Source organism: Balearica regulorum, chromosome W (assembly GCF_011004875.1).
Source record: "Balearica regulorum gibbericeps isolate bBalReg1 chromosome W, bBalReg1.pri, whole genome shotgun sequence".
Taxonomy (NCBI): domain Eukaryota; kingdom Metazoa; phylum Chordata; class Aves; order Gruiformes; family Gruidae; genus Balearica; species Balearica regulorum.
The window spans coordinates 24,462,015-24,484,722 of record NC_046219.1 but is presented as its reverse complement, the minus strand read 5'-3'; the positions used below and the strand labels follow the sequence as shown (position 1 = coordinate 24,484,722).

The following is a 22,708-nucleotide window of genomic DNA, read 5'->3' as shown; positions in this document are numbered from 1 at the left end:
TTGTCTCTAAATTGGGGAGACGTGGATTCGATGGATGGACCACTCGGTGGATAAGGAATTGGCTGGATGGTCACACTCAAAGAGTTGCAGTCAACGGCTCGATGTCTAAGTGGAGACCAGGGACGAGTTGCGTTCCTCAGGGGTCGGTATCGGGACCGGCCCTGTTTAACATCTTTGTCAGTGACATGGACAGCGGGATCGAGTGCACTCTCAGCAAGTTTGCCGATGACACCAAGCTGTGCGGTGTGGTCGACATGCTGGAGGGAAGGGATGCCATCCAGAGGGACCTTGACAGGCTTGAGAGGTGGGCCTGTGTGAACTGCATGAAGTTCAACAAGGCCAAGTGCCAGGGATGGCGCAATCCCAAGCACAACTATAGGCTGGGCAGGGAATGGATTGAGAGCAGCCCTGAGGAGAAGGACTTGGGGGTATTGATTGATGAAAAGCTCAACATGAGCCAGCAATGTGCACTTGCAGCCCAGAAAGCCAACCGTGTCCTGGGCTGCATCAAAAGAGGTGTGACCAGCAGGTCGAGGGAGTTGGTTCTCCCCCTCTGCTCTTGTGAGACCCCACCTGGAGTACTGCATCCAGCTCTGGGGCCCTCTGCATAAGAAGGACATGAAGATGTTGGAGCGAGTCCAGAGGAGGGCCACGAAGATGATCAAAGGGCTGGAGCACCTCTCCTATGAAGACAGGCTGAGAGAGTTGGGGTTGTTGAGCCTGGAGAACAGCAGGCTCCGGGGAGACCTAATTGCAGCCTTCCAGTACCTGAAGGGGGCCTACAGGAAAGCTGGAGAGGGACTGTTTACAAGGGCATGTAGTGATAGGACAAGGTGTACTGTTTTTAAACTGAAAGAAGGTAGATTTAGATTAGATATTAGGAAAAAGCTCTTCCTTGTGAGGGTGGTGAGACACTCAAACAGTTTGCCCAGAGAAGTTTTGGATGCCCTCTCCCTGGAAGTGTTCAAGGCCAGGTTGGATGGGGCTTTAGGCAACCTGGTCTAGTGGAGGGTGTCCCTGCCCATGGCAGGGGGGTTGGAACTAGATGTTCTTTAAGGTCCCTTCCAACCCAAACCATTCTGTGATTCTAGGATATTAGCACCCAAAAAAATGAGAAGACAAATACCGAAAGGGAGAGAAAGCTATACATGCTTCAGCACAGAAAATTCACATTTTCTCTCAAAACAGAACAGAAAATTCTCAGTGAAGTTTTCTCCAACATTCTGCTAAAATTACATTGGGAACAAGTCTGTACAAACCGCTATAGTAATAATTAATGTGGCAAATGCATTCTCGCTGTTGTCATTGCACTTTTGTTATGGTTTGTAATAGCAGCAAATTGGACAAACCTCAACGTAAGGATTTAATTCCTACTTAGGAATGTGGTGGTTTAAACTAGAGTACAGTCTACTGGTCTAGACTGCCTTAAGGATTCAAATCTTGCTGGAGACTTGTTTCTGCTCAGTTGCATACTACTTGATTTTTGCATTCAACCTAGTTGAGATGGGGAAGGATATTCTTTCACCCACCAACAGGATGTGAGAGACTCAAGCCATGAGAAACAGAAGGAGCAGAATCAAGGGGGGAGAGCAGTTGGCTATGACCAAGAACTATGGTAAACAGTGATCACATGTTGGTTCAGTGAACTGCAGAAGCACTGAACATGGACTTTAACACTAACACTGTTGTTATCATTCGCTGTCCCCAATGACAACATCTACAAGACCTAACAAAACAAAATAAAAACTTACTTGGAGTGAAAATGCTCGTAAAGCAGGAATAGGGATTAAGGCAGCCATAAACAAAGCCGTAACATTGCTGATAGATGTAAGGGCTACACTTGCTCCTGTTCGCTTCAAACATTCACCTGTTCTGTCCTGCAAAACAAATGATGTATCGTACAAGTCAAGTGAATAAGGTGATGTCCTGCAAATGAATGGGTCATCCTACAGATAGAACATGGTAACAGTGAAAACTATTACAAGGAAATTCTGAATACAAGTGTATTCTGAATACAAGTGTTTATTCTTACATACTCTGAAATGCACAATATATTAAATATACTGTCCAGGAGAAAAGCAGATGACATATGAAGTGCTTACATTTTTTGAGGGTAGCAAACATTATCAAAGCTGACACTGGCTTCAAATGTCAAAGCTAAATGAATACTGACATTATATCAAATATATCAGTTATTAAGTAGGATGTATTTTGTATCAGTGCAGTCACTTGGTGTTCTCAACATTTTTCAGACAGAATAAGCATGCATTAACAGCATAGATGCATAATGTCTTGAAGAACTAGGTAAGAAAAAAACCAGAAACCCTAGGAACCACACACAAAAAAAAAAAAAAAAGAGAGAAAACACAGGACCCTTTCCCAACACAGTAGGTTATTTTGAAGCATATGGAGGTTATAGCACAATGAGTTTGTAGTGCCTGCATGATGAACTAGCTGGAAAGAGCACATGGAAGACATTGCTTGTACAAAAGAAAACTGGCAAATATATATTGCTTTTAAATTATTTGTACTTTGGATATGAAACTTTGGACTGAGAATAAAAAGGTCAATAAAAGGAAAAGATTATAAAAAAGTGAGGAGGATCTTAGATTTTATAATGTGAATAAAGGTGAATGTCATGGTTAATTTTAAATAAAAGTCAAGAAAACCAGGCCCTAGGACAAAGATATCTAGAACAGAAGCATTTAAAAAAAATCATTACTAACTAATTCTAGGTATAATATATTTTCCTATATGAGGCCTTTTCTTTTATTTTCCCCCAACTCCCCATTTTGTCATTACCTCAAATGGAATTCTCTTATTCTGCCCTGTTTCACTAAATGCATGTACCAGAAGGAATACATCATCTACACCAATTCCAAGAGCAAGAAAAGGCAAAACCTTGGGGGAGAAACAAAACAAGCAAAAAAACAAGAACATTTTTATATATTATTCTTGTGATCTACCATGCAGCTGGTTATTTTGATTAGCCATCTAATGACTTTTACACTACACTCTGAATACAAATCCAAGGTTAAAATGAAAATCAATAGGATGCAATACAGCTATTAACTTTTATTCTGAAAGACTGCTGAGGAACTTGCAGTATACCATTTACAGGTACAAAACCTTACTGAAAGTAATTCAAGTTTTTTGGTAGGCAAAGAATATCAGATAATATTTCAAGTTATTTTCAAAATATTTTCAGGAGTTGAACATCCTGATATATTCAGATGTAAGGACAAAATTTGCAGCTTCTTATGTACAACTAGATGCTTGCACTTATATTAGGACACAGAAAAATAAATATCCTAGAATCTACCTAATTAAACAAACTTCAGGATATCTGCCTTTTTCTTTAAAATCATTTGGCAGCACATTCTCTTAATTTCTCACAGCACAAGCTACTAGATAGGAGAAAGACACAAGTAAAAAAAAATCTAAAAAATCAAAATACTTTCTCATCTTTTGTTTTTCCTCAAAGATTGATTCAGATGTGTTCATTTACTAACAAAGTTCTTGTAATTTAGCAGCAGATTTGTGGCTCCTTAATACCTGAGTTGTGGCAGCATTAAAGGAAATTCCAATCAATGAGCACAGACCCAATCCTGCAGCCACTGAGAGAGCAACCAAGACAACTCCTGCCAGCCCCACAGCACCCTGAGACTTGGCACAGTCCCACCGCAGCATTGTTAAACAGGCGTAGGCAAGCTGAAAGCGGAGCAGGGATTGAATTAGAATAGATCCTTCTCTATCGGCTATCTCCCCCCAACAACATACACAGTTTACAAGCATTTTTAAACAGAACAGACATCAGAGATGTTACATAGAGGAATAGGTGACAACTCTGAGTCAAATGTTTACAAACTGAAATTTTTATTTTCAGTATTCTGAAAATGTTCTGGACTGTTGACTGGTAACAACAAGGCAGTCATCTGAGCCCTGATATACTACTGGAGTCAATTAAATAAATAGAATTTATTTTCTTACCATTAGTAAGTAGCCACTAGCTACTCTGATAACACTGACATCAGAAAATGACTTTAGAATGTCATCCAGGGTAGTTGTAGTAAAGGAAAGCACCTTCTGAGTAGAGTTTTGTGCAACACTTTGATGAACAACCTATGGAAAGAAAAATAAAACTTAGTGCAGCTAAAAAAACCCCATTATCATCTTCTACAGCACATATCTGAAGTCCACTATTTTTGCCTTAATGTTCCTGTTAAAACACACATCCTATACAAGAGATTTCACTGATGCTATATGAAATAAATATTTTTGGTAAGTATTTCCTGCAAGCTACTGATTATCAAACAAGAATTTGCATCCTTCAGGAAAGGCCACTGCATTCACAGCTCATTCAAAATATTTAACTTAACTCCTGAAATGTAAAGGAGGTTTCTTCTTTACATAACTCTGCCATTGATTTGCTGTTGTATGAGTTTTGCCTTTAATCCAAGGTCCAGCAAACAGTAAAACTTTCATGGTTTCTCATATGTGACTAAGCAAGCAGCTTCTTAATTAAAAAAAAAAAAAGAAATCAGCCTTTTTAAATAGTCTGTTACAGCACAAGGATAACTTTAAAACCAGGAGACAACACTCAATTCTATTTTAAGCATCTTCCTTGAGAAAATATTATAAAACGCCATGACTAAAGACAGTAAATCTTAGGAAAACTTTATAGTAAGATATCTAGGTTATTTTCAATTTTACCTCAACATACATCCGCTGCCAGGCTTCCAGAATTGCTGCTGCCTTATCCTCACTCCAGTTGATATGTGAAACATATTCATACCCCTTGAAGTGCTCATACATTTGCTTAGGAGTCATTAACTGAAACATGGTTTGCAAAGCCTGGGCACTGTAACAGGGAGAGAAGAGAGAGGAGAAAGAGGCATAAAATAAGCCTTTTCAGGACATGATTTTTCACTGCATAAAGGCTCAAATGGGAGCCTAATAGGAGCTTGCATGAGTTCTTGATTTTATAAGCCACATGCTGACATTAAAACTGAACAGAGTATAATTATTCTACTATGTATCTGGTGCAGCTGTACTGGTCTATACAGTATTGAGGCTAAGTCTGTTTTCACTGAAGTTAGTGAGAGTTTTGCCATTATTTTCAATAGGATCAGTTTCAGGAGCAAAGAATGTAACCCTACAAATAAGTTCTAAAGATCATGACTGACAGACAGATTGCTATGAGGACACAGGAACAGTTATTCCTATAAGATCTTGCAAATGCTGTTGGCAATTTGTCATTTCAAGACCTTGGTCTTTTTCGTCCCTTGGAGAGAAATGCCAGACTAAACTCCTGACAAGCAGCAAAGAACACACAAAAGGCAATAATTATCCATTGTAAATTTCCACAGTATATAACCATATCCAACAATTTTAGAAGCTTAAGGAACTATTTTATTTTTCACCAAGAATAAAGTGTTTGGCTATTTGTTAGAAGACACTTCTGTGTACTTTTTCAGAATAAATCAAAATTAGTAAGAAATTAAACTTCAATATTTAGTGTCAATGTAAAAAAACCATAAAAATCCATAACAAAAATTCTAGTAAAAATTATCTGTATTAAAAATGCAAGAATTATACTTCTTTTAGTTTAATATAAAATTGGATTCAGTGTATCTAAAATGTTTTTATATGTCCTATTTTTTTTTAAACACAGTTCTATTACAAGGGTTCCCCCCTCCCCAAAGTCCAGTGTTTCACGACTTCAAGAAGTCTAAAACAAAGGGGTTTATTTCATCAGTCAAAAAAGTATTCAAGACACAGTGACATAAAGAACATACTTTTCTTTGTATTGACCTTAAACAAACAGTTCAATGGAGATTTTGGAATTCTGAGAAAAGTTAAATGAGTGAGCACATTACCAAAGTTATTTTTCCCTCTTTTTTCCTTTGATCATATTTCAAAAATACAAAGTTGTTCAGTGTTTTAAATACTATTCAATGCTTTATACATACACTCTAAACAATGAAATAGCCAGGAAAATTTATTTCTGAGCAATGTACACTAACATTCTTAGGTTAGAAGCAGGCAGCAATGACACCTCCTTAAATTTAAACAACTGTCTCATCACTCTCTTAAATTCTGTCCTTATCAGGGATGTCCTCCTAGACCAGGGTTCATAATACACATCATTCACAGATATTGAAAGGCAGTTGATTTCACATGATCTGGCCTCCTGCCAAAAAAAACCCCCCAAACTCTAACAAAGAAAAATTTTAACGTTTTCTGTAAACATTTGTTTGCTTACCTGACAAGTTTACCAGAACTATTCTTGACTGTACCACCTATAATCAATTCTTCCTGCCAATGCATGTATTTTCTTGACAGTCCATAGCATCCACCACTCAAAACAAGAGCCACATCAAGAGGCTAGAAAAAAGTTTTCAAGCAGCAATTCATCAGTTGCACAACTTCAGACAAACTCATATCCTAAATCAATACCTAGTGTACTGAAATAAAAGATATTGAAGATCATCTAGGAAGTCTACAAAGAGAAATGTGTTCAACAAATGCAGTAGACAAACTAGCCTGACACTTTTTCACCAGACAGCAACTTCTCCAAAGCCTAGTGTGACTGAGAAAGGGATATATAAAGTTGGGTCAACAAAACTGGCCCTACTTGAAGGAAGGCTTCACTGCACGGTGTCAGTGTAAAGCGGCAGCCATATTACAGGTTTGATTGCGCCTGCCTGAGGCATGTTACCTGTTGAAATGGTGTGTCACCACATTGCCACACCCAGCCAGTAGCTGAGAACTGTAATCTTACTCTAAATATGTGTGATCAATATTGCATCACAGGCTGAGGGAAAGTTAGTGACTCTGGGCTAATGGTATATAATAGGAAGTGAACTGAAAAACATAAAATATATATTACTTGGAAGGGAATGGTATCATTTTCTCTTACCACACATATAGAGCTTCCCTTGAAAAGATCTACACAAAGATAAGCAAACTTACTTTGGTGGAATTTTTGTTAGGAGCTGTGATTGGGCAATCAGGATCAGCAGGATTCAGACAAGGTCGATCCATATAACCATGACCAACCTCTGCTTTATTCAGCATTTCTTCCCAGCTCTCCACTTCGTAGTTTATTTTCTTTAACTCTTCTAAAAATTCTAAGGGGTCAAAGTTGATCCACTGCAAAGGCGGCTTCCCTCTAGAACAGAAATCACGGAAAAATGACAAAAAGACAAAATAAGTACTGAAATATACACTTTAATTTGTATTTACACAAATGATGAAGATCAGAGAATCATAGAATAGTTTTTATTTTGTTTTGTTAGGTCTTGTAGATGTTGTCATTGGGGACAGCGAATGATAACAACAGTGTTAGTGTTAAAGTCCATGTTCAGTGCTTCTGCAGTTCACTGAACCAACATGTGATCACTGTTTACCATAGTTCTTGGTCATAGCCAACTGCTCTCCCCCCTTGATTCTGCTCCTTCTGTTTCTCATGGCTTGAGTCTCTCACATCCTGTTGGTGGGTGAAAGAATATCCTTCCCCATCTCAACTAGGTTGAATGCAAAAATCAAGTAGTATGCAACTGAGCAGAAACAAGTCTCCAGCAAGATTTGAATCCTTAAGGCAGTCTAGACCAGTAGACTGTACTCTAGTTTAAACCACCACATTCCTAAGTAGGAATTAAATCCTTACGTTGAGGTTTGTCCAATTTGCTGCTATTACAAACCATAACAAAAGTGCAATGACAACAGCGAGAATGCATTTGCCACATTAATTATTACTATAGCGGTTTGTACAGACTTGTTCCCAATGTAATTTTAGCAGAATGTTGGAGAAAACTTCACTGAGAATTTTCTGTTCTGTTTTGAGAGAAAATGTGAATTTTCTGTGCTGAAGCATGTATAGCTTTCTCTCCCTTTCGGTATTTGTCTTCTCATTTTTTTGGGTGCTAATATCCTAGAATCACAGAATGGTTTGGGTTGGAAGGGACCTTAAAGAACATCTAGTTCCAACCCCCCTGCCATGGGCAGGGACACCCTCCACTAGACCAGGTTGCCTAAAGCCCCATCCAACCTGGCCTTGAACACTTCCAGGGAGAGGGCATCCAAAACTTCTCTGGGCAAACTGTTTGAGTGTCTCACCACCCTCACAAGGAAGAGCTTTTTCCTAATATCTAATCTAAATCTACCTTCTTTCAGTTTAAAAACAGTACACCTTGTCCTATCACTACATGCCCTTGTAAACAGTCCCTCTCCAGCTTTCCTGTAGGCCCCCTTCAGGTACTGGAAGGCTGCAATTAGGTCTCCCCGGAGCCTGCTGTTCTCCAGGCTCAACAACCCCAACTCTCTCAGCCTGTCTTCATAGGAGAGGTGCTCCAGCCCTTTGATCATCTTCGTGGCCCTCCTCTGGACTCGCTCCAACATCTTCATGTCCTTCTTATGCAGAGGGCCCCAGAGCTGGATGCAGTACTCCAGGTGGGGTCTCACAAGAGCAGAGGGGGAGAACCAACTCCCTCGACCTGCTGGTCACACCTCTTTTGATGCAGCCCAGGACACGGTTGGCTTTCTGGGCTGCAAGTGCACATTGCTGGCTCATGTTGAGCTTTTCATCAATCAATACCCCCAAGTCCTTCTCCTCAGGGCTGCTCTCAATCCATTCCCTGCCCAGCCTATAGTTGTGCTTGGGATTGCGCCATCCCTGGCACTTGGCCTTGTTGAACTTCATGCAGTTCACACAGGCCCACCTCTCAAGCCTGTCAAGGTCCCTCTGGATGGCATCCCTTCCCTCCAGCATGTCGACCACACCGCACAGCTTGGTGTCATCGGCAAACTTGCTGAGAGTGCACTCGATCCCGCTGTCCATGTCACTGACAAAGATGTTAAACAGGGCCGGTCCCGATACCGACCCCTGAGGAACGCAACTCGTCCCTGGTCTCCACTTAGACATCGAGCCGTTGACTGCAACTCTTTGAGTGTGACCATCCAGCCAATTCCTTATCCACCGAGTGGTCCATCCATCGAATCCACGTCTCCCCAATTTAGAGACAAGGATGTCGTGCGGGACAGTGTCAAATACTTTGCACAAGTCCAGGTAGATGACATCAATTGCTCTTCCCTTATCCACCAATGCTGTAACCCCATCATAGAAGACCCTTAGTGAAGCCATGTTGGCTGTCACCAATCACCTCCTTATCTTCCATGTGCCTGAGCATAGTCTCCAGGAGGGTCTGCTCCATGATCTTGCCAGGCACAGAGGGGAGACTGACCGGCCTGTAGTTCCCCGGGTCTTCCTTTTTTCCCTTCTTAAAAATGGGGGTTATGTTTCCCCTTTTCCAGTCAGTGGGAACTTCACCGGACTGCCAGGACTTCTCCAATATGATGGAGAGTGGCCTGGCCACTTCATCCGGCAGTTCCCTCAGGACACGTGGATGCATCTCACCAGGTCCCATGGACTTGTGCACCTTCAGGTTCCTTAGATATTCTCGAACCTGATCTTCTCCTACAGTGGGTGGTTCTGCATTCTCCCCCTCCCTGCCTTGGCATTCTGCAACTTAGATGGTGTGGCTAGAACACTTGCCAGTGAAGACTGAGGTTAAAAAGTTGCTGAGTACCTCAGCCTTCTCCATATCCTGGGTAACCAGGTCGCCCGTTTCATTCCAGAGGGGGCCCACATTCTCCCTCGTCTTCCTTTTATCACTGACATATCTATAGAAACTTTTCCTGTTGCCCTTGACGTCCCTGGCCAGATTTAATTCTCTCAGGGCTTTAGCTTTCCTAACCTGATCCCTGGCTGCTCAGACAATTTCTCTGTATTCCTCCCAGGCTACCTGCCCTTGCTTCCACCCTCTGTAGGCTTCCTTTTTGCATTTGAGTTTGTCCAGGAGCATCTTGTTCATCCATGCAGGTCTCCTGGTGGTTTTGCCTGACTTCTTCTTTGTTGGGATGCATCGCTCCTGTCCTTGGAGGAGGTGATCCTTGAATATTAGCCAGCTGTCTTGGGCCCCTCTTCCCTCCAGGGCTTTGTCCCATGGTACTCTACCAAGCAGGTCCCTGGAGAGGCCAAAGCCTGCTCTCCTGAAGTCCAGGGTAGTGAGCTTGCTGTGCACCCTCCTCGCTGCCCTAAGGGTCTTGAACCCTACCATTTCATGGTCACTGCAGCCAAGGCTGCCCTTGAGCTTCTCATTTCCCACCAGCCCCTCCTTGTTGGGGAGAACAAGGTCCAGCATGGCACCTCTCCTCGTTGGCTCCTCTGTCACTTGGAGGAGGAAGTTATCATTGATGCATTCCAGGAACCTCCTGGATTGCTTGTGCCCTGCTGTATTGTCCCTCCAACAGATATCGGGGTGGTTGAAGTCCCCCATAAGGACCAGGGCTTTTGAATGAGGCTGCTCCTATCTGTCTATAGATGGCCTCATCCACTCGGTCTTCCTGGTCAGATGGCCTGTAGCAGACCCCCACTGTAGTGTCACCTGTCCCTGCTCTCCCTTTAATCCTGACCCATAAGCTCTCAGTCAGCTCGTCATCTATCCCCAAGTGGAGCTCCATGCACTCCAAGCTGGTCATTGACATAGAGGGCGACACCCTCTCCTCTTCTTCCCTGCCTGTCTTTCCTAAAGAGCCTGTATCCTTCCATCCCAACACTCCAGTCATAGGAGCCATCCCACCACATCTCCATGATCCCAATGAGATCGTAGCCCTGCAGGCATGCACATGTCTCCAACTCCTCTTGTTTATTCCCCATGCTATGTGCATTTGCATAGAGGCATTTAAGTTGGGTCCCCGATGAAGCTGACTGACTGACTGGAGTGACTGGAATTCCTTTGAGGTACTTCACCAGTGTTTCCCTGTTGGTTCCTATTATTTCAGGAGCCCCGGCTCATCTCCATAAGTCTTCGAGTGTGCTGCAGTGTATCCAGTATGTCTCCAAGCAACAGGCTGAGGGCCTTCATTGGAACCCCATTCCTTTGACCTTGGGGTGTCATTCTACAGCTTGTTGTAGGCAAGCTTGATATTATCCCCCTCCTCCTTCGAGCCTAGTTTAAAGCTCTGTCAATGAGCCCTACTAGCTCCTGGGCAAAGACCCTCTTCCCCCTTTAAGAAAGGTGAATCCCATCTGATGCCAGCAAGGCTGGTGCCGTGTAGGCCGTCCCATTGTAGAAGAATCCAAAATTGTGGTGGGGATGCCAGCCATGTAGCCATGTATTAATAGACTGGGTCTGTCTTCCTCCCAATGTCGCTACCTTCACAAATATGAAATATTAAGGATGCTAAAGAAAGCTTCTTTTGAAAGCAAGGGGTCTTTGAAGAAAACTCTGGGAAGTTCTCCTCTGACACATTTTTAACACACGACTGGCTGACCTTTGTGCAAAGCAGGCAAACTACTTTTTCGTTAGTCATTTTTCTCGCTCTCTAATAATTTTTTTCATTCTCCTTGAGTCCCGGACCTACCCAGAGGAAGCAAGGGCTGCATTTTTTTTCTTAATATCTGGGGCAATTATTGCTGTTTTCAGCATTTTAAACGTGCCTGCATTAAGCTATTAAATGATAAAGTTTTCATGATTGCAGCTACATGACCAACATATTAGTAACTTGTTTACCGTTTTCTTCTTAAGGGGGCCTACAAGAAATCTGGAGAGGGACTGTTTTCAAGGGCACATACTGATAGGACAAGGAGTAATGATTTTAAACTGAAAGAAGGTAGATTTAGATTAGATATTAGGAAAAAATTCTTCACTGTGAGGGTGGTGAGACATTCAAACAGGTTGCCCAGAGAAGTTTTGGATGCCTCCTCCCTGGAAGTGTTCAAGGCTAGGTTGGATGGGGCTTTGGGCACCTTGGTCTAGTGGAGGGTGTCCCTGCCCATGGCAGGGGGGTTGAAACTAGATGATCTTTAAGGTCCCTTCCAACTCAAACCATTCTATGATTCTCAACAGACAATTTGGTAACGAATAACAGAGAAAGTAAAAGAGAATAAAGGCATTGGTTCGCTCTATAGTTGAGCAGATATCTGTGGCATCTTAAACTAGAGCTTTAGTCCTGAATAGTTAGAAGAATTTAGTTCTACTGACTTGCCAAAAGCTAGATCTTTCTTCTTACAGGCGATATGACAGTGAATTGATTTATATTATGGCAAAGACCAGTTTGAGTGTATGAAATATTTTTGAAGTATAACACTTTTTTTGGACGAAGTGATTTATGTCATCTAAATCTTGGGGTACCTAGCCTGCTGAGCTGGAAGACAGGGACGGGGAGCAAAATGAAGCCCCCATAATCTTAGAGGAAATGGTTAGCGAACTACTCCACCACTTCTTAGACACATAACAGTCTATAGGGCCAGATGGGATCCACCCAAGAGTACTGAGGGAGCTGGTGGAAGTGCTCACCAAGCCACTCTCCATCATTTATCAGCTGTCCTGGCTAACCGGGGAGGTCCTAGTTGACTGGAAGTTAGCAAATGTGACACCCATCTACAAGAAGGGCCAGAAGGAGGATCTGGGGAACTACAGGCCTGTCAGTCTGACCTCAGTGCCAGGGTAGGTTATGGAGCAGATCATCATCTTGAGTGCCATCACGTGGCACATACAGGACAACCAGGTGATCAGGCCCAGTCAGCATGGGTTTATGAAAGGCAGGTCCTGCTTGACTAACCTGATCTTCTATGACAAGGTGACCCTCTTAGTGGATGAGGGAAAGGCTGTGGATGTTGTCTACCTAGACTTTAGTAAAGCCTTTGAGACCGTTTCCCACAGCATTCTCCTGGAGAAACTGGCTGCTCATGGCTTGGATGGGTGTACTGTTTGCTGGGTAAAAAACTGGCTTGATGGCCGGGCCCAAAGAGTTGTGGTGAATGGAGTTAAATCCAGTTGGTGGACAGTCACAAGTGACGTTCCTCAGGGCTCAATATTGGGACCAGTTCTGTTTAATATCTTTATCAATGATCTGGATGAGGGGATCGAGTGAACCCTCAGTAAATTTGCAGACGACACCAAGTTGGGTGGGAGTGTTGATCTACTTGAGGGTAGAAAGGCTCTACAGAGGGATCTGGACAGGATCTATCAGAAATGTGTGACCAGCAGGACTAGGGAAGTGATTGCCCCCCTGTACTCAGCACTGGTGAGGCTGCACCTCGAGTACTGTGTTCGGTTTTGGCCCCCTCACTACAAGAAGGACATTGAGGTGCTGGAGTATGTCCAAAGAAGGGCAACGAAGCTGGTGAAGGGTCTGGAGAAGAAGTCTTATGAGGAGCGGCTGAGGGAACTGGGGTTGTTTAGTCTGGAGAAGAGGAGGCTGAGGGGAGCCCTTATTGCTCGCTACAACTACCTGAAAGGAGGTTGTAGTGAGGTGGGTGTCGGTCTCTTTTCCTAAGTAACAAGAGATAGGATGAGAGGAAATGGTCTCAAGCTGTGTCAGGGAAAGTTTAGATTGGATATTAAGAAAAATTTCTTTATGGAAAGTGGTGTCAATCATTGGAACAGGCTTCCCAGGGAAGTGGTTGAGTCACCATCCCTGGAGGTATTTAAAAGCAATGTAGATGTGGTGCTTAGGGACATGGTTTAGTGGTGAACTTGGTAGTGTTAAGTTTAATGATTGGACTCAATGATCTTAAATATCTTTTCCAATCTAAGTAATTCTGTGATTCTATGACTCTATTCTATAATCTGTGGCCCAAACTCAAAGATCTATCATATCTTAAGCAGCAAAAAGGATACTGGAGATCCTCACTAGAAATCAGAAGAGAGGTCCTATTTTCCCATTCTCTGGCTTTGCAGTGACCATGCATTATAGAAACTACTTTAGCCTAAATCCCAGTCTCCTAATAAGAATCCAACAGAGATGGGTCATTTTATCCTAGTCACACTGCTGTGCTGCTTGCTTTGATCAAATTTTGCTCAGCGTGTTCTCCCTTTTCACATTAGAACATGGTAGGTTGCCTTTGGAATATCTGTGGAAACAACAACTGTAATTATTACTGTAATTTGACTATAAATTAATCTTTTTTTAAAAGTCTTTTTTATTGCCTGCTGCCATGTCTTATGACTTGCTGTAAACCGAATCAGCAGAAGTTCAGAAAAGGAAGCCCATGTTGTCAAATGCTTGGTGTTTTCAAAAAGCAAAATGAAAGACAAAGTTTCCTATGAGATTTCAATATATCTATATATGAACATGTTGATATTATTCAGAATGACATCATGATCAAAGTTATTTTTAAGGCAGTGATTAACATGGAATCTATGTCTAGGTACATTTGGGTGTCCAGAAATGAATGTTTGAGTGGCTCAATCTTTTCTCAGATGCATCTGTAATCTGTCTTTCCTCGCACATAGTAACCCCTTATATGTATATAAGAGATGGAAAAATGTTCAAAAGGGCCAACCAGAGACCCGTACTGAGGATTTATTGGTACTAGAGCAATCTGTGTATATAGCTTAAGAACCACTGAAATTACAGCCCTTATTGTTAGAAAGGAATGTCTATTACTTGCATCGTCTAGCCTCACCAGGTATAATCAAAACCAGGCAATGCATTTAATCATAGCATTCAGAATCAGATAACCATGGCAGATTTTGGTGGGTGGTCTATATATAGGGATTTCTTTTTCATTTGCATAGAGGCATTTAAGTTGGGTCCCCGATGAAGCTGACTGACTGGCTAGAGTGACTGGAATTCCTTTGTGCTGCACTTCAGGTGCTCTCCTGCTGACCTGTGATCCTTCTCCAGGCTCTGGGCTTCTATTGCCGGCACTGGCATCAAACTGGTAGGAGTGCGATGGATTGAGGTTCCCCTTTTCCAGGAACTTTAGTTTAAAGCCCTCTTCACCAGCTTGGCAAGCCTATGACCGAAGATGTTCTTCCCCTTCTCTGACAGATGGACCCCATCAGCCCCCAGTAGACCAGGTTTCTCAAAGCAAGTCCCATGTTCTAAGTAGCCAAACCCCTGGCTGTGGCACCAGTCCTGTAACCATTTGTTGACCTGCCAGATTCACCTAGCCCTTTCCAATCCCCTCCCTTTAACCAGGAGGATTGATGAGAAACCTACCTGTGCTCCAGAGTCCCTTACCGCTGCTTCCAGGGCTCTGTAATCCTTGATACTCCTCAGACTGCTCCTGGCTGTATCACTGGTGCCCACGTGAAACAGCAGTGGATAGTAGTCAGTGGACTGTACGAGGCTTGATAGTCTGTCAGTGACATCCCTTATCTGAGCTCCCGGTAAACAGCACACTTCTCTAGGGAGTGCATCAGGTCAGCAAATGGGTGCCTCTGTACCTCTCAGAAGAGAGTCACCTACTACTATCACCCATCTCCTTTTCTTAGTTGTGCTTATTGTTATATGGGGAGCAGATTGAGCTGCCTTACTCAGCTCCAGCGTCTCTCCTGACATGATGGGTCTTTCTTCTTCAGTCTGCAGAGCAGTGAAGTGGTTCTGCACAGGCAGCTCAGGCTCCGGAGGAAGTCTCTTCCTCCTGCTGGTCCTTGCCGTTGCAAGCTTCCTTTCTTCTGCATTATCGGTCCCCCTCCCTTCTGTGTGTGCTGATGGGGGAGTTTTTGGCTGTTTGGCTGTGGGTCCACTGCAGACTGTGCTTGGAACCAGCTATCTAACTCCTTCTCAGCCTCCCCGATGTTACAAAGCCTTCTCACTGCCTCCTGCAGCTCAGCCACCTGCTGCAGGAGGTCTTCCACCTGGGCACACCTTTTGCAGGCAGGTCTGCCACCTATCCTTGCCCTGGGAGAAAGACCTCGGCACTTTCTGCAGTATGAGGTCTGCACTGCAACCTTCAGCAGCTCCATCTGGGTGGAGGCATTGGCCACCACTGGGGTAGATGGTGCAGATCCCCCCCAGCCAGAGCTGCAGACTTTGCTCTCAGACCAGTGCCCACCATTCTGCCTTGAGGTTTAGGTCGGATGAGTGCCCTTAACCTGTGCAGATGGTCGCAGAACGGTGTCTGGTTGCTGGGTTATGCGTTCTTCAAGTCTCCCACTTGGCCAGTGGAACGCCCCTCCTTCGAGGAGGGGCCCTTCTGTGCAAACTGACACACCACGATATATTTGCAGCGCTCCTGATCGCTAGTGCTCCTTAGGGCTGCCTTTTGTGGGAGTGGCCGCGGTTGCTCTGGCAACGCCCAGGCCGCGTCAGCGTCTTCCGCGAGAGCTACCGGCTCCTGGAGCGTCTCTCCATTCTCCTGGCGTTTTCCTTCCTCAAGGAAAACCTCCTGTGCGTCAAGATCTGCCGCTCGGCTACGGGCCGGGCCGGCTCCGGAGTAGCTCCCCATGGCGACTGACGACAGAAGTTGTTTTCCGTTACAAGCTATAACCCTTTCTGGTAAGGTTGTTTCATAAAATGAAATGCATGTTTTGATTATATTTGTTTATGTATACTTTTCTTGTCGCCCTGTCATGATTTTAACAAAAATAGTCAGTTCCCTTCCAACCCAAACCATTCTATGCTTCTATGATTCTATGATTTTCTGCAAAGACACTACAATTTTTTTATTTTTTGGTTAAACCAGAATCTGAATAAGCAATGGGATGCAACTCAAAATCATGCATCATTTTACTATTAAAATCAGACGGACTAGAAAGTTATAAAAACAGCATGCTTACAATAGATAGGCAGTTCCTGACTGTAGCTTTGCTCCCTCCCAGAAGCAGTCCAAAGGAGTGATAATTAAACAAGGATAAAGATATTCTATGATCTGTCAAAGTCAGAAAGGGGAAAAAACACAGTTAGACTACAATATAATCTAAACAACACAAGCTGAATCATGAGATTATAAAATGTTTATGACTAAATGCCTGTTATGCCTACCTGGTCCATGTAACCTGCTTCTGTGATGAGTTCTCCTGATTTATAACATAAGTGTTCCAATTTCCATTGTCTGTAATAAATATAAAGAACAAGTATTTTTTATTTCACAATTACTGAAAAGTTATTTTTTAAAATGTAACATACATTAAAATTGCAACTCACATAGACATGGTGGCCTCTAGTGAATCACTGAGAAAGACAAATTTTATTCAGTGTAGGTATACCGCAACTTCACAAAAAAGAAAAGGCCTTTCTTTTTGTAGTTATAACTAGAAATATTTATTTCATTTATGCTAAACAGCCTCTGTAAAAGTAATTAAAAATAATGGAGCTACTTTTGGATTAATAGGCTAGTTGACGCAACTAAAAGGGACAGAAATGTGGCTTTATATAAATGAGACCACTTGTGACTTAAGATATCACTCAGTGACACAAGAGAGAGAAGTCAACTTCAGGCTCAGACTAGCTCTGACTCATGCATGTAGAAGAAAAGAAACCATTAGAATTTCTGTTTTCCTTGTTCAGCTGTATTACAACTTCCACTGTAGTGACTTATAACACCTTAGACAAGGCAGGAGCTGGATAAAAGACAACTGGAGTCTAGGTATTAGTTCATTTAGACATCAGTTAGATGTGCTGAAAGACAGTGGGCTTCATGCCTTGCAGACAGCATCCCTAGGCACATCATCATGTAAGTAGTAACCCTGGGGGAACTACTTGTCATGGAGAGATCTCACAAAGCTGGTGCCTTGTTAAGGTGCACTTTTAGTATTTTTATTGTTGGATAACTCTTAACTCCTGCTTTTCGGACAATTCCCAACCCTCAGTATGTACACACAGACACACTGAAGGTCAACTCTGCTATGATTGCATCTATGTTATTAAATAGCCCAGTAATTCCACCCACTGCCATTTCTCTTCCATTTGCATTTCCCCTTTAAACCCAAATTACTGGAAGGCTTTTCATTGTTAGGAATCCCAAAAAATGCTGGACTCTGTAGCACTGCTCATAAGGGTACATTTTCAGAATCTCATCCAACACCTCTTACACCATTTTATTTGTTAAAAAGTCAACTGGTCACCGCTATCATGCCACAATTTCAAACATCAGTAATTAGTGACATTCAAATCAAAACACAGTTCTAAGGGAAAGGTTCTGAAGTGCTATCCATTAAAAATATATGTAAGGAAACATCTGTCCACTTTCTAGCTGTTACAGATGATCAAGAAAAGTTTTGCTTTTTTCCTTACCTGTTGTACATATAAACATCTACTCTGCTGGCCTGAAGTGCAGAGTCAAGGTGCTGTCTGAGTGCTTCTGTTGTTAGTATATTAGCACCATCTTCCTGTGGAGTCTGAATCATGAGCTGGGGGTTAAACATGGCCTCTTCTCCAATCATCTGTCGTGTGTAATTTAATTCCCGACTCACTCGTCCACCAACTGATGGATAAATATTAGCAGCTTTGTATTAGCTAATAACAGCTTATTCTGGATTCACATGATGAGCACACTCTGGTCAGAAACTCTTTACCACGTGCATGAAATATTCTGCCTCAAATTGATTACAGTGTAGCTCTAAATCTAATATCAAATTTATTTTAGTAACAGTGTAACAAAAAACATATTCCCCATTAAAAAAATGCCATTGTCCTTACTGCACTTAAACACTGATGTGCAAATTAGAGCCTCTTAAACAATATGTTTTTTCTATATTAGAACCAATATTCCATATGTAAAAAAACCCCAAAACTTTTCCTTGAAGACCAGATTGAAAATTCTTGTGTTACAATTTCTTTCACTTGTATAAACAGTCTACTCCAATAGCACATTTCAAGATAAATTACTTCAATTTACACTCTTCTAAATAATTTGGCAAAGGCAGAAGTTAAAAAAAGGGAAGAGGGAAAGAATAAGTGAGCATGAGTACTTCTTTCAGCCTTATATAAAACTGAAAAAAATGTTAAATTCACATGAAGAGGTGCAGTCCTGAGTGCAACAGAGTGTAGCAGAAAGGACCATCTACAAACAGTTTGCCCTAGTGGTCCAGTACCTGCATAACATGGTGTGATGCAGGGGATAATTCATACACATCTGTTTCTAAACCCACATGAGCTGAGCAGATGTGCTCCATATCAAAACATGGATTAAAAAAAGAAAAAGGCAGAGAGAGACTGGAAAGGAGACAAGCTCTAGAGGGAACCATATTCAACTTGCCTTGCCAGAGAAAATTACATAAGAATGGAAAATTATCTTCCCACTTACAAAAAAGCATTCATCTAGAGTACATATACTTTATATAACTCCCCTATAGTCTCTCTAGAAAATGCATGTGGGAGGGAGTTCAATTAATTCAGCCCATTAGCTGAATCAAGACCACATCCAGATGAGGAGGAGAACACCACCACCAATATATTGTTTCCATCCCTTACAATTTATTAACTTTATTGCTCTGCTAGGTCCAAGCTACACACCTGGTCTAATTTGTTACATTTTCTTCAGTTCTAGTCACCTTGGCACTGGTGATCTGAATTACTGTCAAAGTTCGGTTCTGCAACAGTGGGAATAGAAATTATACATGTACATCTCTCTCTTCTTAGGCCCCATAATGGAAGAATGACCTGTAACCAGTCGGCAGTGTGAGAGATGACATTCTCAAGTTTGAACAAGCCTAGGACATACTTTTTCAATCAGTTGGACCCTCACTCTACCCGTAACCCCTGCCCCCCAGGGCTAATGAGACCATCAGGCAAGAAGCTAGGCCCCAGCATGGATAAAGCTGTCAGAATCAAGCCCTCAACAATTATAGTCATTCTGGCATGAAGCATCACTTAATTTTTAGTTCTTTGAAGAAATAAGTATTTCTACAACACACTCCAACCATTTTCTCAGCCTGTCATATGTGACACTACCTCCTTTATATCATGTAACAATGATCAGCTCACAGTAACAAAAAATAAAAAGCAAAGTATAAATTCCATACCTAGATTCCCCTTATAACTTATTAACATCCCTCTTATTACAGTGACAGGATATACAATAAATAAGACTGCATATGCATGGTAACAAAAAAGCTACTGTTAATTTATATCAGTAATTAAATCACTTAGACTTTGCCTCAAGTGTTTGAGTATATGCACATTAATCACATCTAAATGCAAATTCAAATCAAATAGCATACTCCATATCAAATGATCATTCTAGATTGAAAGTTACTTTGCAAACCAATATATCAGATTTGTTGTACTGCTGCTGTGTTGAAAGAAGTGATTGTCCCACTATGCTCAGCATTGGTGTGGCCTCACCTCGAGTACTGTGTGCAGTTTTGGGCTCCGCAATGTAAGAAGGATATAAAAATATTAGAATGTGTCCAAAGAAGAGCAACAAAGATGGTGAAAAGACTAGAGGGCATGACTTATGCAGAGCAGCTGAGGACAGTAAGTTTGTTCAACTTAGAGAAGAGGAGATAGAGGAGATTGAGGGGTGACCTCATTGCTGTCTACAACTTCCTTGTGAGTGGGAGTGAAGAGGGAGGTGCTGATCTCTCTGGTGTCCAGTGATAGGACACAAGGGAATGGCTTAAAGCTGTGTCAGGGGAAGTTCAGATTGGATATTAGGAAAAAGTTCTTCACTGAGAGTGTGGTCAAGTACTGGAACAAGCTCCCCAGGGAAGTGGTCATGACCCCAAGCCTGTCAGTGTTCAAGAAGCATTTGGACAATGCTCTTAGATATATGGTTTAACATTTAGGTTGCCCTGGGTGGAGCCAGGAGTTGGATTCGATGATCCTCGTGGGTCCCTTCCAACTCAGGACATTCTATGATTCTATGATTTATAAAATTCCAATTTCAGTCATGAGGTTGATGTTCATGTCCACTGCTATCTTTCTCCACCAGTCAGTACTCTGATATGCTAATAAATTTTGCTTTGTCTTACAGGGACAGAGCGGTGGGGACAGGGGAGCACATGTATCCTAATCTATATGTCTTGGAACAAAAGCTTGCTTTTGCAGTCCTTTATATTGCAAGTACTTCAGAACACAAAATGTCTCTTTTTTGTTTTGTTTTGTTTAAATACCACCCAAGACAATAAAGACCCAATTGGATGAGGACTTTAGAGTCAACAGTAAACATCTACTCCTGCTACTATAATCTCTCCAATTCCACTCGCTTCACTTTTGAATTTAACTAGGACTTGAACCAACAGATCAAACCATGTAAGACAAATGATAGCATTCCTATCTGCTGAAAGTGACCAATTGTTTATTATCAAAAGAAATGATTGCTTCCTAATCATGATCCTGTCAAACTACATTAATTTCGCTGAACAAGGCAGATTTAGCTAATCTGAACTGCATTAATCACACAAGTCTGTCATTGGAAGCGAAGCTGGTTTTTCCCCTTTTTATATTCAAAACAGGAATAACAAAAACATCCAAGAAAGCAGGCACATGTTCTAGAATTCAACAATAGAGCTGCTGCACATTCTTCTTAAGGCATTACATCAATTAATTATTTCTTTGATGGGGCCATTATGAACATTTCTTACATTTCTTATGAACATACTATTTATACAAAAAGATTATAAACTTAGATTGCAGAGGGAAAAAGAATATGTGAAAACATATGGATAGACCAAAAGCAAATATATACATCAGTGGCCTTTGAATATATGAGAAGGAATAAAAAACAAGAAGACAGACAAAAAAATTACAAAAAGTTTCTACCAGTTAGATGTTTTCACTTCTTTTAAGTGAAAGTTTACAAAAATCACTGTAGGCTGCCATGCCCAAAGATCTTGCATGTAAGCAAGAAAGCACTTACAAGGCAGCATTATGAAGAAATCCCAAAAAACACTTCTGGAAAATCAGCATACTGGAGTGCCTCTCTGAAGTGCATATACACTAATGCACACAGCATAGCGAATAAACACGAAGAGATAGAAATCTGTGTGCAGTTGCAGGGCTATGATTGAGAGACACATACACACAGGTAGAAGCAGCCTCACATTCACAGACCCTGGTCCTCATGGAGGACTTCAAACACCCTGACATCTGCTGGAGGGTAAACACAGAAGGGCACAAGCAATCCAGGAGGTTGCTGGACTGCATCAACGACAACTTCCTGACCAAGTGACAGAGGGGCTGATGAGGAAAGGGGCTCTGCTGGACCTCATACTCACCAACAAGGAGAGGCTCATTTGGGATATGAAGGTCGAAGGCAGCCTTGGCTGCAGTGACAATGAGATGATGGAGTTAAGGATCCTGAGAGGAGGGAGAAGAGCAAAAAGCAACATAACAAACTTGGACTTCAGGAGAGCAGACTATGGCCTGTTCAGGGATCTGCTTGAGAGTCCCATGGGATCAGGCCGTGGAGGGAAGAGGAACTTAAGAAAGCTGGGTAATATTGAAGGATCACTTCCTCCGAGCTCAAGAGCAGTCCATCCCAAAAAGAAGAAATCAGGCACAAATGCTAGGAGGCTTCCGTGGATGAACAAGATGCTCCTGGCAACATCCAGAATTAATTAGAGTTCAAGATCCTCAGGGCAGCGAGGAGGGCGCACAGCAAGCTCACTACCTTGGACTTCAGGAGAGCAGGCTTTGGCCTCTCCAGGGACCTGCTTGGTAGAGTACCATGGGACAAAGTCTTGGAAGGAAGAGGGGCCCAAGACAGCTGGTTAGTATTCAAGGATCACCTCCTCCAAGGACAGGAGAGATGCATCCCAACAAAGAAGAAGTCAGGCAAAAACACCAGGAGGCCTGCATGGATGAACAAGATGCTCCTGGACAAACTCAAATGCAAAAAGGAAGCCTACAGAGGGTGGAAGCAAGGGCAGGCAGCCTGGGAGGATGTCCTGGTTCTGGCAAGGATAGAGTTAATTTCCCAAGGAGCCAGGACAGGTGACCCAAGCTGGCCGGGGGCTATTCCATA

At 42.3% G+C, this 22,708-nt stretch overlaps 1 protein-coding gene and 1 long non-coding RNA gene across 3 annotated transcripts in view; one reads left to right on the top strand and one right to left on the bottom strand.

Moving 5' to 3' along the window:
- LOC142599260 (uncharacterized) overlaps positions 1 to 22,708 on the top strand; it is a 106,752-nt gene that overhangs the window by 38,764 nt on the left and 45,280 nt on the right. The window lies entirely within an intron of this gene.
- Positions 1 to 22,708, bottom strand: part of LOC142599151 (protein patched homolog 1-like) — a 130,538-nt gene that overhangs the window by 65,601 nt on the left and 42,229 nt on the right. For both annotated transcript variants that reach the window (XM_075738875.1, XM_075738876.1), the window contains exons 3-12: positions 18,034 to 18,223; positions 16,783 to 16,852; positions 16,578 to 16,669; positions 6,976 to 7,174; positions 6,266 to 6,387; positions 4,714 to 4,861; positions 3,991 to 4,122; positions 3,556 to 3,711; positions 2,803 to 2,901; positions 1,752 to 1,877 (exon numbers count right to left, since the gene is read on the bottom strand). In XM_075738875.1, the coding sequence (XP_075594990.1) occupies positions 1,752 to 1,877; positions 2,803 to 2,901; positions 3,556 to 3,711; positions 3,991 to 4,122; positions 4,714 to 4,861; positions 6,266 to 6,387; positions 6,976 to 7,174; positions 16,578 to 16,669; positions 16,783 to 16,852; positions 18,034 to 18,223 (1,334 nt within the window). The remainder of the gene's footprint in view (positions 1 to 1,751; positions 1,878 to 2,802; positions 2,902 to 3,555; positions 3,712 to 3,990; positions 4,123 to 4,713; positions 4,862 to 6,265; positions 6,388 to 6,975; positions 7,175 to 16,577; positions 16,670 to 16,782; positions 16,853 to 18,033; positions 18,224 to 22,708) is intronic.